Source organism: Drosophila rhopaloa, unplaced genomic scaffold (genome assembly GCF_018152115.1).
Source record: "Drosophila rhopaloa isolate 14029-0021.01 unplaced genomic scaffold, ASM1815211v1 contig_179, whole genome shotgun sequence".
In the NCBI taxonomy this organism is placed as follows: Eukaryota; Metazoa; Arthropoda; class Insecta; order Diptera; family Drosophilidae; genus Drosophila; species Drosophila rhopaloa.
The window spans coordinates 393,174-410,318 of record NW_025335060.1 but is presented as its reverse complement, the minus strand read 5'-3'; the positions used below and the strand labels follow the sequence as shown (position 1 = coordinate 410,318).

Genomic DNA, 17,145 nt, shown 5'->3' with positions numbered 1-17,145 from the left:
GCCCGCGGGCAGCTTTGGCGTCCGCGTTGCGCAGAGAAAATAAACCTCAGAAAACGCAACTCAGAAGCCTCACTGACCCGAAAGCCCCTCCGCGAGATGCACTAAATCTTATTAGCCTCTCCCTAACCTGAACGTGTGCAGAAAAGGCCGGCGATAGTTTCCCGCGCTTTTCTCTAGTCTGGTAAACGTTCGTATTGCGCAGAGAAAATAAACCTCTGAAACGCAATACGAGAACTTGCCCGACCTGGAGTAGCACGTGGGTAGCTTTGGTATCCGCGTTGCGAAGAGATAATAAACCTCGGAAACGCAATACGGTAACCTAGCCGACCCGGAAAAACACTCAGCGAAGTTCACTAAATTTTAGTAGCCAGGCTTGGGGTTTGAGTTTCACAACTTTATATGTATTTTATTCACTTGGTCTTTCTCCCTAACCTTCGCACTCAGTATCTGGGTTTCTAACCTCTGCCTTTTGTCTTACTCTATGCCTTTGATATGGCGTTGCCGTCCGCGGGAGTCTCTGCTGCTGGTGTGGTCCTTGTGGTCTGCGCTGCTTGGCTGCCGGAAAAGAATGAGGGCGATCTCCGTCGATCGCGGTTCCACGTCGACACGCTTTTTCCCTTTACAGCACGCGTTTTATTATTAACAGCACGAAGCTTGTCCTTAGTCACACGCTTTGCGCTTAACAGCCCGCGCGCTTATTCACGGGTGATTTGCGATAACTTATCGATACTGTTGGCCATTCGCCCCGACTAGCCAGCGGACTGATCTTGCTGATCAATACTGGTGACCTCGCGCGCGCCTATTTGAAACTAGGATTACTTAGGTTTTAGACTTAAATATATATATTTTAGAAACTTAATAACTAATAACTAATAACTAAGATATGGCCTCCAATGGCTGAGATTAGGGTTTTGGCCTCAATGGCTGAGATTAGGTTTTTGGCCTCCAATGGCTGAGATTAGTTTTGGCCTCCAATGGCTGAGATAAGTTAAGATTTGAGAGGCGCCTTTAAGCGTCCTCACACCCCCCCTTTACTTCGGGGTGGTTATTGAGACGGGCGGAGGGTCACGGAGACTTCGCCTCGTGCGGTCACGCTGATCCGGAATTTGGCCCCGTCGAAGTGGCGTAGATACCGAACGCGTCGACGATCCTGGGCCTGAATGGACGCGACGAGGATGGGGGCAGACGGCGATCCGGGGTGTCTACCCTCCAGTCCGCTGGGGCCTCGATCCAGTGGGCGTCACCCCTGACTGGGTCCTCTGCTGGGTCCTCCTGGAGGGCCTGAAGCACCTCATGTTGCTCTCCGCCGGTGAGGAACAGCTGCAGGTCCAGCTCCTCGTCTCCGCTTTGGGACGGCGCCTGCGTCGAGGGTCTTAGGAACAGGTCCATGACCGCATGGGGGATGGATCGGCCGGGTGTGGGTGGTGCTTCCCGCTGAGAGGGTCCGAGGCCGGGTGACAGCGCGGGCGACGACAGCTCCAGGCGCGGACGTACCGCGTTGGTGGGGGTCCGCGGGGACTCCGTTTGGCAGCGTCTCGGTGTGGACGGGGGGTTGGAGCGTGCTGGAGTTCCGGGTGGAGTTTGGTCCTGCGGGTTCTCGGCTATAGCGGGAACGTGCTCCTCGGGTACGGCCAAGTCGGGGCCGACCTCCCTTGCGTGGATGTCCAGCACATCCTCTCCCTCGTCGTCGTCGCTGTCCCCCTGGCTGGAGCAGAGGCCACTCTCAGGCTCGGATCCCTCCGGAGCTGGTGCGACGTCGCCAGCGTAGCCGTCCCAGGCCCGGTTCGCCTCGGCTATGGCGCGCTCGACCTGGGCTTGCGGGCGGTCCCTCCAAAATCGCCCGTCGACTCCGACGTCCGAGTCGTCGGTGGACGTTGGGCTCGCTGGGGAACTCCGGTGGGCCTCCCAGAGGCATCGTTGCAGGTGTCCAGGAGCGAAGGCGTGATGGTCCTGACCTTGCAGCCATGCGCCCACCAGGATGTGGGTGGTCGATGCCCCGGGCTCGTCCTCGTCGTCCACCTGTAGCCGGGCCAGGCGTGCAATCGTGGGGGTGGTTGGCTCCTCCTCCTCGTCGTCTCCGGGTAGGGGCTCAAACACTTCCGGCACGTCTCCGCTGATGACCATGCTGACGTCTGGAGACCGAACCTCGGTCGACACGGAGTCGGCGTTGTCCGGTGGATTAAGACTAGCGGGTCCTTCGGGCGATCTCATGCCCTGCCATGGGCTGAACGGGGGTGGAGTCGGGCTGTGGGTGGATAACACCGAGTCGCCGCCTTGGGACTCTCCGCTATTGCTGGCCGTAGAGCCTCCTCGGTGGTCGACGGGTCTGTACTCTCCCTCCACATGATAGGGATCCATTTGTTGCACGCTGTTGTCTTTTTTCTGAAAGGTGTCCAAATAGTTAGTCTAGTACTACGTTTTCCTAACTTGCCTAACCTGAGTGCGAAGATCAACTGTCTTTAATTAGCCTATTCGATACAATTTTCCCGCTTAAAATAACTTGCTGGCGAGTACGCCACTTATGTTTACCCTTGCAGTGGTGTAACGAGCACGTCATCAGGTGCGTGGTGCGAATCGCTCCTTCTGGGGCTTTCTGAAGAGTCGTCTAGTTGTTCTTCTCGCTGATGATACTCTTTTAGATCGCCTATGCCAGCTGTACGCCTTTTCCGGCCGTCTATCTGTTGTAGCCGCACGACGTTTGATGATAGAAATTTCACCACCTTAAACGGGCCCGCGTACTTTGGCGCAAGTTTTGCGTTAAAGCCCTCGCTGGCTTTGGACAGATGGTGAAGGCGGACTAGCACCTGTGAGCCTAGTTGGGGTCGCCACTCACGTCGCCTCAGGTTGTAGTGTCGACTTTGTTCCTGAGAAGCTATCTGGTTGGTTTCTAGGGCGGTGCGGAACGCTTCTTGAAGCCTTCTGGCTCGTTCCGTTGGATCCAATGGCGAGGCCTGTAAGTCGGGTGCGACCGCATCGAAGAGGGCACCTGGCAACCTAGGCTCCCGACCCTGTACTAGGTAAGCCGGACTAAACCCCGTGCTATCTGAGATGCTAGTGTTGATGGCGAGGGAGATCTCGGGCAGTAGCTGGTCCCACGACCGGTGATCCTGGTTCACATATTGTGCTATCATGGTCTTGATAGTGCGGTTGGCGCGTTCCGTCGGATTTTGCTGGGGAGAGTACGGCGCGGTGTATTCCAGTTGAATGCCGTTGTTCCTGCAGAACACCCGGAAGCTTCGGCTGGTGAACTGCGTGCCATTGTCGCAAATCAACCTTCTGGGGGCTCCAAAGCGAGAGAGGATCCTTTCTCGGAATCCGAACTCCAGTTGGGCGGAGGTGGCTTTCCTCAATGGGATGAGCTCTACCCACTTGGAGAATACATCTATGAAAACCAAGAGCATGGTGTTTCCTCGCCGGGTCCGGGGAAGGGGTCCAACGAAGTCGGCTCCGACGAGCGCGAACGGCTCTGTAGGTCGGCGAGTGAGCATCTTGCCGGCTGGTTTATACTGACTAACCTTGTATTGTTGGCAGGTCAGACAGCTAGTAACGTAGCGTACCACGTCCCGATGAAGTCCAGGCCAGAAGTAACGCTGGGCGATCCTCCTGAGCGTCTTCCGGATGCCTAGGTGTCCGGCGGCGGGGTGGTCGTGGCATTCTCCCAGCACGCGTTGACGCTGTTCTCGCGGCACGCACAGCTTCCAGGGGTTGCCTACTCTGATGCCTGCGGGATGCCCTATGCGTTTATAGAGCTGTCCATTATCCAGGGAGTAATCCGGAAACTTCTCGGGGTGTCTTTGGACCTGCTCCTGCATCTTTCGTACCCATTTGCAGTGGCACTTAAGTTCTGCGAGTAACTGGAGTCTTCCAAGTGGTTGCCGGGAGAGGGCGTCGGCGATCACGTTGTATTTGCCCTTCCGGTAGAGTACGTCGAACTGGTACTGCTGGAGCTCCAGTGCCCACCGTGCTATACGTCCCGTGGGGTTGTTAATGGAGTTCAACCATTTAAGGGCCAGGTGATCCGTGATAACGTCGAACTTGTAACCCTCCAGGTAGCAACGTAGCTTTCGGGTGGCCCACACAATGGCGAGGCACTCCTTTTCAGTGGCCGAGTAATTTTCCTCCGCCCGCTCGAGTCGACGGCTCACGTAGGCGATTACCCGTTCGTCGCCCTCAATATTCTGGGTGAGGACCGCGCCGAGTCCTTTGTCGCTGGCGTCCGTCTGAAGTTGGAACTTATACTCGAAGTTTGGGCAGGCCAATACAGGAGCGGACGTCAGTCGAGCCTTAAGCGAATCAAACGCCTGCTGTTGGGGTTCTTCCCAGGTCCATTTTACTCCCTTCCTCAGGAGTCGTGACATTGGTTGTACGAGTGAGGCAAAGTCTGGGACAAAACGTCTGTACCAGGATGCGATTCCGAGTTGGCGGCGAAGTTCCTTGACATTAGTCGGGGGATGTAGCCCCTGGATGGCCGCTATTTTGTCGGGGTCTGTCCTGATGCCTTCCCCGCTGATCAGGTGACCCAAATACACTAGTTTTCTTTGGAAGAACTTGCACTTACCCCGATTTAAGCGTAGATTCGCTTCTCGAAGGCGCCGGAAGACTTCCCTCAGATTGCGCGCATGGTCCTCCCACGTTGCCCCGATGACGATGATGTCGTCTAAATAGGCGAAGGCGTGGGGTTCCATATCGGGGCCGATGACGCTGTCCAGAGCTCGTTGGAAAGTCGCTGGGGCGGAGTGGAGCCCAAACGGCATGACCTTCCAGTGGAAGAGTCCACGTCCGGGGACAGTGAATGCGGTGCATTCTCGACTGCCTTCTGCCATGGGAATCTGCCAATACCCGTTTTTAAGGTCCAACGTGGAGATGAACCGGGCATTCCGTAGGCGTTCCAGGATATGGTTGATGCGTGGAAGCGGGTACGCGTCGGGTATGGAGTGTGCGTTGAGTTGACGATAGTCAACGCACATCCGCATGTCCCCCGTCTTCTTTCGGACTAGCACCAACGGTGCGCTGTGCGGACTTCGAGAGGGTTCGATTCGTCCATCCTGCAGCAGTTCGTCCACCTGCTCGTTGATGATACGCTGCATGGCCGGGTTCTTGGGATAATACCGCTGTTTCAGCGGTTTATCTCCCCGAAGGGTGATGGTGTGCTCGGCTATATCCGTCGTTCCTTGCAGCTGGTCGAAATACCTAAGCTCCTCTTGAAGGAACCGGAGGGTTACTGCGTCGAGAGGTTCCTCAGACACTAGCGATCCCGGCGGGGATTCCGCGACTGTGGCCAGGTGTCCGTGAGGGCAATGCCTCCGGAACGGATTGCGCCTCTGAGCGTCCTTTGTATCCGGCTGGGCGAGTAGCTGGTACTTCCCGATTCTTATCGGGCTTCCCGGGGAAGAACGTGGCGTATCCGGGTCGTCGGGGGACGTTCCTGTTGTTGTACTGGCTAAACGGTCCTGACCCGCGAGATACCTCCGAAAAGGGCTCCTTTTCTTGGCCACGGCGGCATCCGGTAGTGGCTGGAGGCTGTACCTGCCTTCCTTGACGGTGACATCGGCCTTCGTGATTCCCGTGGTAGTGGCGGGAGGAACCGGTGGTGGCGAGCGTTCCGATGGAACTGGAGCTGGGTTCCGTCCCGCGGTGATGCGCTGCCTTGGGGCGGGTATGGGACCCGTTGTGGCCTCCTTGTTGGTCCTTGTTGTCCGCCGGGTAGGAGTCGGTGGGTCCGAAAGGTGGGCGACCGCCGCTGTTGGCGCCGCTCGGGTGGCTGGGCCTGGTTCGGCTCTTCGTGTGGTGGGCGGAGCTAGTTGGAGGCACACCTGGCCGCAGATTAGGGTTGCCCGGATGCCACAGAGAAAGTCGATCCCGAGGATCACCTCGTCCAAGATCGTTGGCAGGACCAGGAGGGTCATGCGGACATGTTGTTGGTCCAGGCGCACTTGTGCGTGCAGGGCCTTGGTGACTTCCTTCGGGGATCCGTCCGCCAGGGATATTTGGGTGCGAGCCTCTTTGATGTTTCGACCCGAATCGAGCCGGTTGGCCAGCGCTTCGCTGACAAAGCTTCTGGAGGCCCCCGTGTCGATGGTTGCCGCGAAGAGTTGCCCCTCGATGGTAACCGTGGCGACGATCCGGCCTCCCGTCAAGCGGAGCGGTGGATTTAATGATGGGGGAGCGCTGAGTGGGTCGCCGCCTGCTCCCTGTGTGCGAGGACCCCGGTTGTTTCCCGACTGCCGGCAGCAGTCAATGGTGCGAGTACCACGTTTCCCGCAGTCCCAGCAGTATAGGACTGGCGGATTCTGGCATTCCCGAACGAAGTGTCCCACCTCAGCGCAGCGACTACAGGCTCGGGTCACGTCGACAGGTGCTTCGGCCTCCTGGGAAATCATCCGGTTTGTAATCGCTGGATTCGATGTGCCGAAAGGCGTCGCCGCTGGTCGTATGGGCTCTCGTCGGCGAGGGCCGGGCGGAGGGCTGCTCCTCGTAGTGTAGTTTCCACTGGCGGGTGGAACTAGTGCTGCTTGTCGGACTGGGTCTCGGTCCCGAGCAATTTCGAAAGCGGTGGCTAGTTGTGTCAACCCTTCCAGCGAGGAGAATTCGTGACGCCTTATGAAGAGGTGATACTCCGGTAGCAGATTCTCGTAAATCCTTTCGAGCTCCTGTTCGAACGAGTAATTTGCCCGCTGCATCATCAGGCGTAGTTCTACCACATAGAACTTGAAAGGCTCGCCGCCTTGTTGGTGTCGGGTCCTGATCGCATCCTCCAGGCGCTGGTAGTACCGTGGAGGTAGAAAAAATTCCAAGAACTCCCGCTTGAAAGTTTCCCAGGGCACGGCGTGCATCTGGTAGGCTCGGTACCAGCCTTCGGCGCGGCCCGACAGTAATCCGGCGATGGCTCGTGGGATGTCGCTGTTCCGTACGCTGTATGACGTAGCGCCTTCCTCGACTCGTTCCATGAAGTGCAGGGGGTCGGCTTGTCCATCGAAATGGACGCCCCATCCCCGAAGCTTCTCGGCGAATGCGGCTGCGGACATGTGCTGGGATGGCGATTGGGCAGCGGGGTGGGAGCCTTGGACTCCACGTCCTGGGCTCGTGTGACGGTGTTCTGGAGGTGGCACGGAGAGAAGGGTGTCCCCTGCGCCGGGCATCGGTGAGGTGGACCGGTTGGTCACTACCTTTGATGTGGGAGCCTCTGGGTAGATGGCCTCCAATGCGGCAAAGCGTTCCCGGAGCGCCGGACTGTGGTTGGACCCTCCGATGAACGATGCAAGCCTGGGTCGCAGTTCGTCCACCTGGCCCTGGGTGTTCAAACCGAACTCCTTGAGGATAGCTTGGAGTTCGTCCTTCCGCCGGTAGGAAATCCACCTGACCCCCATGGCTCGGGTCGTGGATGCGTCGTCGGATTCGGAGAAGCTCCCCTCCTCGATCTGTCTGGCGGCTGATGTAGCGGGTTTTTGTTCGGCGTCCTCCGACGCTTTCTGTTCCCGGTTCGTTTTCATCGGTCGACCCGGTGAACGGTGTGGCTGGGTGACCGCTGCTGTTGGGCCTCTGAGTGGGCGTCACGCGGATGCTGATGTGGGAGTGGCTGGGTCTCCCGACTAGCGAATGGGGGTGGCGCAGGAGCGACTCTCCTGGCGGCGAGTGATCCGGGGTCCACGGTGAGCGTGGCGACTGTTTTCCTCGTCGCGGTGCGTGCTGTAGTCGGCACGGTAGGTGGCGCTGCTGGGGGGCGCAAGCCGGGCGACGAAGCGGTCTCTAGGGTCGTTCCCGAAGGCGAGCGCGGCTGATCGCTGGGCTGCTCGTGGTGTGGCTCTGCTGAGCTTTGGACTCGTTCCTGATGTGAGCGGCCTCTGGGAGTGCTCTCGGTAAGCGGCGCAGGTGGCCCACTGGGATGCTGGAGGGCCCTCAGCAGGCGGCGCTCAGGCGACGGCGCGGATGGACTCCAGAGTGCTCCTGATGTGAGCGGGCTGGGTAGGCGCTCGGGGTGCTCATAGTAAGCGGCGCAGTTGCGGAGTAGATCGGCGTTGTCGTAAGTGGCAGTACAGATTCCCCTATTTGCTCTCTAACTAGGCTTTTTTAGAACTTGGGTGTTCCTAATCAAAAAAATTTCCCACGGCTGGGCATGGGTCTTTAAGCCATGCGGTTGATACTGAAAACCCAACTCCTACAGGATACCTAGGTCGTCCCTGAGTCGTCCCTGTTTGGTGCCAAACTGTAAGGACTTTTCTTAGGCTGGGATAGACTTCAGTCCGGCCAGAGTCCTCTACAGTTAAATTTGTAGAAACACAGGAGACGAAACGGGACTGGGAGTTGCCGCCGGGATTTTGTTTACGGGATCACCTGCTCTGGGTCTCCACCTCTACGTGGCGTAGATCGCTCGGAGGCGTAATGTCAACTGGCCGACACCAATCAGCACCCGGGGTTAGCTTTTCCGGTCCGGCAAGCGTCCGTGTATTGCACAGAGAAAACCTCGGAAGCGCAATACGGGGACTTGTCCGACGCGAAGGAGCACGCGTACAGCCTCGTCGTCCGTGTTGCGTAGAGAAAAGAACCTCGGAAACGCAACACGAAAAACAGGGCCGTCACAAATTAACTCGAGAGGGATGTTCGACTGGGCCTGAGCGTGGGCGATCGGCGATAGCTTTTCCGGTCCGGCAAGCGTCCGTATTGCACAGAGAAAACCTCGGAAGCGCAATACGGGGACTTGTCCGACGCGAAGGAGCACGCGTACAGCCTCGTCGTCCGTGTTGCGTAGAGAAAAGAACCTCGGAAACGCAACACGAAAAACAGGGCCGTCACAAATTAACTCGAGAGGGATGTTCGACTGGGCCTGAGCGTGGGCGATCGGCGATAGCTTTTCCGGTCCGGCAAGCGTCCGTATCGCACAGAGAAAGCCTCGGAAGCGCAATACGGTAACTTGTCCGACGTGAATAGGCCCGCGGGCAGCTTTGGCGTCCGCGTTGCGCAGAGAAAATAAACCTCAGAAAACGCAACTCAGAAGCCTCACTGACCCGAAAGCCCCTCCGCGAGATGCACTAAATCTTATTAGCCTCTCCCTAACCTGAACGTGTGCAGAAAAGGCCGGCGATAGTTTCCCGCGCTTTTCTCTAGTCTGGTAAACGTTCGTATTGCGCAGAGAAAATAAACCTCTGAAACGCAATACGAGAACTTGCCCGACCTGGAGTAGCACGTGGGTAGCTTTGGTATCCGCGTTGCGAAGAGATAATAAACCTCGGAAACGCAATACGGTAACCTAGCCGACCCGGAAAAACACTCAGCGAAGTTCACTAAATTTTAGTAGCCAGGCTTGGGGTTTGAGTTTCACAACTTTATATGTATTTTATTCACTTGGTCTTTCTCCCTAACCTTCGCACTCAGTATCTGGGTTTCTAACCTCTGCCTTTTGTCTTACTCTATGCCTTTGATATGGCGTTGCCGTCCGCGGGAGTCTCTGCTGCTGGTGTGGTCCTTGTGGTCTGCGCTGCTTGGCTGCCGGAAAAGAATGAGGGCGATCTCCGTCGATCGCGGTTCCACGTCGACACGCTTTTTCCCTTTACAGCACGCGTTTTATTATTAACAGCACGAAGCTTGTCCTTAGTCACACGCTTTGCGCTTAACAGCCCGCGCGCTTATTCACGGGTGATTTGCGATAACTTATCGATACTGTTGGCCATTCGCCCCGACTAGCCAGCGGACTGATCTTGCTGATCAATACTGGTGACCTCGCGCGCGCCTATTTGAAACTAGGATTACTTAGGTTTTAGACTTAAATATATATATTTTAGAAACTTAATAACTAATAACTAATAACTAAGATATGGCCTCCAATGGCTGAGATTAGGGTTTTGGCCTCCAATGGCTGAGATTAGGTTTTTGGCCTCCAATGGCTGAGATTAGTTTTGGCCTCCAATGGCTGAGATAAGTTAAGATTTGAGAGGCGCCTTTAAGCGTCCTCACAAATTACCTTGGTTTAGCAAAAAGTTGACTTAAGAAATGTAAAGTCCAGACTTTTTAGGAAATATAAAAATACCGGTTCTCAATCTGTTTTAACTAGATATTTAAGTGCTCGGTCAAGATTTACCGTGCTTAATGCTCAGTGTTATAATAGTAACTTAAACCGTTGTAAGTTTTTTTTTCTTTTTTTCTCTCCCCCCCTCTCTGTTTTTTAAAAAAAAGGGGCCCTTTAAATAAGGGAAAAGACGATTTTTTTGCCCAATTTTTTTCAAACGACATACTTTACTTTAGATTGTTCATCATAGCCTTATTCTTACACCATATCCAAGTCAAACCTCATATTCTGTCCCACTTTAACAGAAAGTTCTCTTCTTTTCGAACTTGTTCATATTAAGCCTGTTTATTCGCCAGGGCCCGATGGTATTCTTGGGTGCGTGCTTGGGTATTGCGCTAAGGCCCTGTGCAAACCTCTTCACAAGTTGTTTACCTTATCTCTAGAAACTTTCCAATTTCCAAATATTTGGAAGGTATCATTTATTATTCCTCTTTGAAAAAAAGGTAACAAGTTAGAAGCCAGTAACTACAGAGGTATTTCTAAATTGTCAGCTATTCCTAAGCTTTTTGAAATAATTATTACTCCTCATTTGCAGCACCTTTGTAAATCAATCATTTCTCCGTGTCAACACGGATTTATTAAACAATCACAAACCTTCTAGAGCTCACTACATTTGTGATAAAAGGCTTCAAAAGTAGTTTTCAAACAGACGTCATTTACACTGACTTTAGTAAAGCATTTGACTCTGTAAATCACTTATTTCTTGTTCAAAAACTTGACCTGTTAGGTTTTCCAGTTAATCTCATTAAATGGATCTCAAGTTATCAGAATGGCGGGTCCTTACTAAACATTTAATTTCTGAAATTCTCCGTGTTACCTCCGGTGTCCCACAAGGGAGCCATCAGGGTCCGTTACTTTTAACATTATTTATTAATGATCTTCCTCCAATTATAAGTCATTCCTGCGTACTTATGTACGCAGATGATGTTAAGTTGTGCCTGCAGTATAAGGACATTTCCTGCCATATAGACTTACAATCCGATCTAAATCATTTTCAAAACTGGTGCCGAGATAATTTACTAAATTTAAACGCATCCAAGTGCAAGCTGATGACTTTTTATCGGGTCAATCTGATATACGCGACTTACACAGAAAGTGACAGATCTTTGGATAAAATAACTCTTGTAAACGATCTTGGCGTTCTCTTGGACCCTAAACTAAAGCCACATTTCGTCCATGGTTAATAAAGCCAGAGGAGTGCTGGATTTATTAAAAGGTAGACAAAAGAATTCGATGATCCTTATTTAACTAAAACTTTTTTTATTTCGCTAGTCCGTCCGATTCTGGAGTATGGGTCTCCCGTCTGAAGTCCACAATACGGAATACATATTGGTGTTAATCAGTACAAAAAACTTTCTTCTTTTTGCTTTAAGGAGCCTAAACTGGGATGCAAATCTTAACTTACCTTCTTATTCTAGAGACTTCTGTTGATTAATTGTGAGAAGGTAGTTGGAAAACCTCGGAATGCAGAAAAGCGGCAACAAGGCGGCGCTCGCATCGCGCCTGAATGGGGTACCTCACGAGGCCCGTGGAGTTTGGCCAACATTGGATCCCAAGGACATTTCCGAGGCAGAAGTTGGGTCCGAGGAAAGGCCCAATTCGTCAGCAGACCGAGGCAACGACAACAATGAAGCCGGGGCTTCGACGCTTGCTTGACAAAACAACGAGAGCGTTCTTTGGAAATAAAGAAGCGTCACTTGGAATCGCTCCAATTAGAAAACGAACTGCTGAAAATGGAGGTTTATCGGCGTCAGCCGTTAGACAGTGTGACCGCGTCTTATACCAACGATATGCCACAAGGCCAGAGCGACGTGGCCACATCAAATAACAATGTTGTCCCATATGATTTGGAAAATGTCGTCGTCGAGGATGCCAGATTTGGTACATCATTTTCTAATAATAATCTTTTGCTGACCATGCACTATGGAGCCAACGACCAATTTGGTTGGCCAAAACCTATGTTTGAAAAGTCGTCAAAACCAAAAAAGTTGTTTTAGGATATATTAACAGAAGACCAATCTGCAATGTTACGTTTCAGGAATTCCGATAGAGTGCGCTTCTGTTAAGATAACAGCTGTTAAATCAGATGCTTAAGATGCAAGCCACTTGCTTTTGAAATTCGACTTTTAAATTGCATTTAAAAAAGCAGTTTATATGCGTTCCAAAAAATTTTTGTGATATGAATTCGATGAATGGTGGTGTATACTAAGTGTTTGTATGTTTAAACGGTTGAAATCTATCGTGCTGTCTTTGTACTTAAGTGTTAAAGTGAGTTGTCTAAAACGCGTTTTTTAATTAGAAAACTAATTTTTAAGTACAGTAACAAAGTGAGTCCACCGGAGTCCACTTCTGAAACCTATTGAGATTTGTAGAGTATTAAATTCTTTTTAAAATCTATATGGTTAGAATCGCCACTTATTGCCACTTTTTCCGAAATTTAATTTTTAAGCACATAACCTCAAGTTTTGCAACTTTAACAGTAGTTGCGTTGAATATTAGAATCCTTTTGATTTTCTATGAAATATTGAACTAGAATCCGAAGAGCATGATGTTTAATAGCAGGTGCCATTTTTTTACTTATTTATAAAATTTGTTTAATCCGATTTTTGTGCGTATTCATTGAAAATTTGTGGAACGAAGAACATTTTGTTTTGCATTTTGAATTCTATTCAGAAGCAGATATAAAAAATATAAAAAAATATAATATAAATGTAATTATAAAGTATATAATAAAAAAAAAAAATTATTCGATTATCTTAAAAAATAACAAAGTTGACTAAATCGATCGTATGGCAGCTATGGGATATATTTGTTCGATCCTATTCTTTTTAACATATATGTTGCTTAAGGATACCAAAAAACGATTGGTAAAGTTTTATCTCGATATCTCTAGAATTGAGCGAGTTATTAATTTTGGCCAACAAAAGTGGCCTTTGGCCCCATAGTGCCATGGTGACAGAAATGCTCCCTGTTTTTGACGGTGCTGCCAACAACAAAGTACCAGTTAGTACATGGATTGCTCATCTTAATGCCATTATTAAGATGTACAAACTGAGCGACGATATAGTTCGCATGCTGGTGATGTCTAAGTTAAAAGACTTCGCTCAAGTTTGGTTACAAGAAAGATTTGTTTCAGGAGCGCAAGTGGCAACCATCTGAAGATTTTGCCACCTATTTCAATGGAAAAACACGTTTAGTTGCGCACATTCAGATGGACGACGAGGAGCTAATTGACAATATCATCGAAGGAATTCCGGATACACTTCTGCGTCAACAAGCGCATATGCTTTGCTTCAACTCGTCTGCACAACTTTTGCAGGCATTTATGAAAGTTTAGTTACGCAAAGCACCGTTCACACCTGGACGCCCCAAAGTGGCTGCCGGGAATGGTCCTGTTTTGGGCACCACTAATAGATGTTTCAACTGGAACTCTGTTGGACATTTCGCATCCGTATGCCGCAACCCCAAGCGTGAGTACGGATCCTGCTGCGGATGTGGAAGTCTGGAGCACCTAGTGGCTCAGTGCACGGAGAAGAAAAACATTTCCAACAACGAATACATAAGATACATATGAACATATATAACTTTAAGAAATAGAAATATTGAAAATGATTGCTCAAATGATAGGATTATGGAAAATGATTGCTCAAATGATAGAAATATTGAAAATGATTGCTCAAATGATAGGATTATGGAAAATGATTGCTCAAATGATAGAAATATTAAAAATGATTGTTCAAATGATAGAAATATTAAAAATGATTGCTCAAATGATAGAAATATTGAAAATGATTGCTCAAATGATAGGATTACTGAAAATAATTTTTTGAACTGTAATAGAATTGATTTTGATAAAAAATTTAAGAATAGTTGTGTCTTTACAAGAATAGATCGGTCTGATGATAGAATTAAAAATGATAGCAAGATAGATAAAATTAAAAAATCTAAGAGTAAAGTAAATGTTGAATTGGAGAGCAATGAGCAATGTAATGAAAATGAAAGTAAATTGAGTGGTTCAAATGATACGGCAGACTTAAGTCCAAATTTAAGCAAGCAATTCGAGTCTGAAATATTGTCAATTGAATACCCCATTCCAACTGAATGCGACCAATTAAATATAAGTGATAAGTGCGAGTTTAGTTTAAAGAACAGTCTTTTAAACATTTTTGATAAATATTATATAAAAGTGAAACGGCCAGAGATCCCCTTAGTTAAATGGGAAATTAAACTAAATTTTGTCAAGACGAAAACGTATAATTACCCTCCAAGACGATTGTCATACGCAGAAAAAGGTCAAGTGCAGGATTTGTTAGATGATTATATTAGAAATGGTATCATACGGGCAAGCGAGTCGGAATATGCTTCACCAATAGTACTAGTTAAGAAAAAGTCTGGAGAGTAAGGAATGTGCGTAGACTATCGAACACTTAACAAAAATATGTTAAAAATTATCTTTAATAGACGACCTAATTGATAAACTTTCAGAAAAAATCCTTTTTACCAAGTTAGATCTAAAAAAGGGGTTTTTCCACGTGCATATGCGTGAAGAAGCGATTGGTAGACAACAAACTCGAACTAAGGTTAGACATGTGTGAATTTCTTCAAAGTGAAATTAAGTATTTAGGGTACATAATATCAGGAAAGGGTATTAAACCTGATTCGAAAGGTATGCAAGCGGTAAGAGATTTTCCTGTACCAACAAAAAAGCATGAAGTTCAGAGCTTTCTAGGACTGTGTTCTTATTTTTAGACGATTTGTAAAAGATTTATCAACAAAAGCAAAGCCAATATACGATCTGGAAAGAAAAGATAGGTGGGACAGAACTAGCATGCTTCGACATGTTAAAGAGAAATCTTTTAGAAGCCCCTATTTTGGCATTGTATAATTCGACAGATCCGACAGAGCTACATTGTGATGCTAGCGCCTAAGATTTCGGCTCAATTCTGATGCAGAGAAAGAAAGACGATAAATTTCACCAAGTATTCTATTTTTCTAAACGCACGACAGACGTGGAAGCGAAATACCATAGTTTCGAGCTAGAAACTCTCGCAGTAGTTCACTCCTTACAACGGTTTAGGATTTACCTTCAGGGAATATCGTTTAAAATAGTTACAGACTGAAGTGCATTTACCCTGGCGTTGAACAAAAAAGAACTATGCCCGAGGATAGCAAGGTGGGCGCTTTCTTCAGGATTACGACTATAGTCTAGAACATAGAGCTGGAAAGCGCATACAACACGTGGATGCACTGAGTAGAAACACACACATACTCACGATAGATTCTAACTCCTTTGAAGAAAACTTAATTATTTGTCAGAGTAGAGATAAGGAAATAAAAAGCATTGTTGAAAAGTTGCAAAGAGAAGAACTCAAAGATTATGAAATGCGTAATGGAATAGTTTACAGGAAAAAGGATAAGGAAGCTCTTTTTTTTTATGTACCAAGCGAAATGGAAAGACACGTTTTGTTTAGTTATCATGATCAGTTAGGACACGTTGGTTAGATAAAATGGTAGAAGTGATTTCAAAAAGCTACTGGTTCCCAAAAGCTAGGGAAAAATGCAAGCTACACATTAATAATTGTCTGAAATGTATTGCCTATTCGGAATAGTCCGGAAAAAAGGAGGGTTTTCTTCACAACATCCCCAAAGAAACTACTCCCTTTGACGTAATACACATTGATCATTATGGTCCTGTAGATAATAGTAGATCTAACAAGCACTTATTAGTAATTATAGATGAGTTTACGAAATTTTTAAGGCTTTATCCAGCTAAAACCACAAAATCCAGGGAAGCAATTTTAGCGTAAAAAGACTATTTTAGGGCTTATAGTAGGCCAAATGTGTGATTTCAGACCGGGGCACATGCTTTACATCCAAAGAATTTCAGGATTTCCTAGAGGAAAACAATGTTAAGCACATAAAAATAGCTTCTGGATCTCCGCAGGCAAATTGACAAGTCGAAAGAGTAAATAGAAGCATTGGCCCCATGATTGCTAAATTGACCAAACCAGGGAAAGGATGTTACTGGGATACAGTTTTAGGAACGGTTGAACATGCTCTTAATAATACAGTTCAAAGATCGATAAATCAAAATCCAAGTCAGGTTTTGTTCGGAGTGTCTCAAAAGGGCAAAGTCATAGATAGCTTGAAGGAAAGTTTAGAAGAATTAAATAAGGATAGTGAAATTAGAAACTTGGAGAAAATTAGATAAAAAGCCAGTAAGAGCATTGAAAAGTTACAAGAGTACAATAAGTTGCGAACAGACTCTAATAGAAAACAGCGTCACAGGTATGAGCAAGAGGATTTAGTAATGATTAAAAATTACGACTCTCATATAGGAGCGTCGAAAAAACTAATAGCAAAGTTTAAAGGTCCTTATAGAGTAACTAAAGTACTGCGTAATGATAGATATGTCTTGGAGGATGTTGAAGGTTTTCAACAGTCAAGACTTCAGGATGGCCGAATTGTAGCAAGAAATAGGCTAAGCACGCATAATTTTGAAACGAATAAACTCACTTTTGCTGCGATCACTGAATCAACAAGACGTATTTGTGCCACCTACAAATGATTGGTACTCTCTTCATTTATAACCTTATACATGGTGATATTGACTGCCCCGACTTGGTAAGTCGGCTAAACTTTTCTGTTCCAAGTAGATTAACAAGAAATTATATTCCCCTAATGTTAAATCATTGTATATCTAACTATGCCTTGCATGAGTAATATGTATTCTGTATTCAGAGTATTATGTTCTGACTATAATAGACTTTTTCGTATAATCTCAAATTTTGACTCTCTGCCGCTCCTAAAACGATTAGTACTAGCTTCATTGGCACAAAATTGATCTTACTATTACTTTTTTCCCCGGACATTTACCTATATTTCCTTATCTCGCGTCTATCTTCTCGTGAATCGTGCCGTACGATACACGGCTGCGCCCCTCGGTCGGTTGGGCGGGTAAGTGGGACTCCGCGCGAAAAAAAAAAGACTGGAGATTTTAAAAGATGTATCCTTTTAAAGTTAAGCGATTCTCAGGTTTTTTTTTGGTTCTATTATTGATTTATCTATTAACTGTAAAGTACAAA

The 17,145-nt window shown here is 48.2% G+C and overlaps 1 protein-coding gene across 1 annotated transcript; it reads right to left on the bottom strand.

Annotated features, from left to right (window-relative positions):
* Positions 1 to 2,212: 2,212 nt before the first annotated feature.
* LOC123037604 lies at positions 2,213 to 7,490 on the bottom strand. The gene is made up of 2 exons (XM_044459229.1): positions 2,437 to 7,490; positions 2,213 to 2,382 (listed from the first exon to the last, which is right to left on the bottom strand). The coding sequence occupies exon 1, from the start codon at positions 7,488 to 7,490 to the stop codon at positions 2,526 to 2,528; it is 4,965 nt and encodes a 1,654-aa protein (XP_044315164.1). The 3' UTR covers positions 2,213 to 2,382; positions 2,437 to 2,525.
* Positions 7,491 to 17,145: the final 9,655 nt, after the last annotated feature.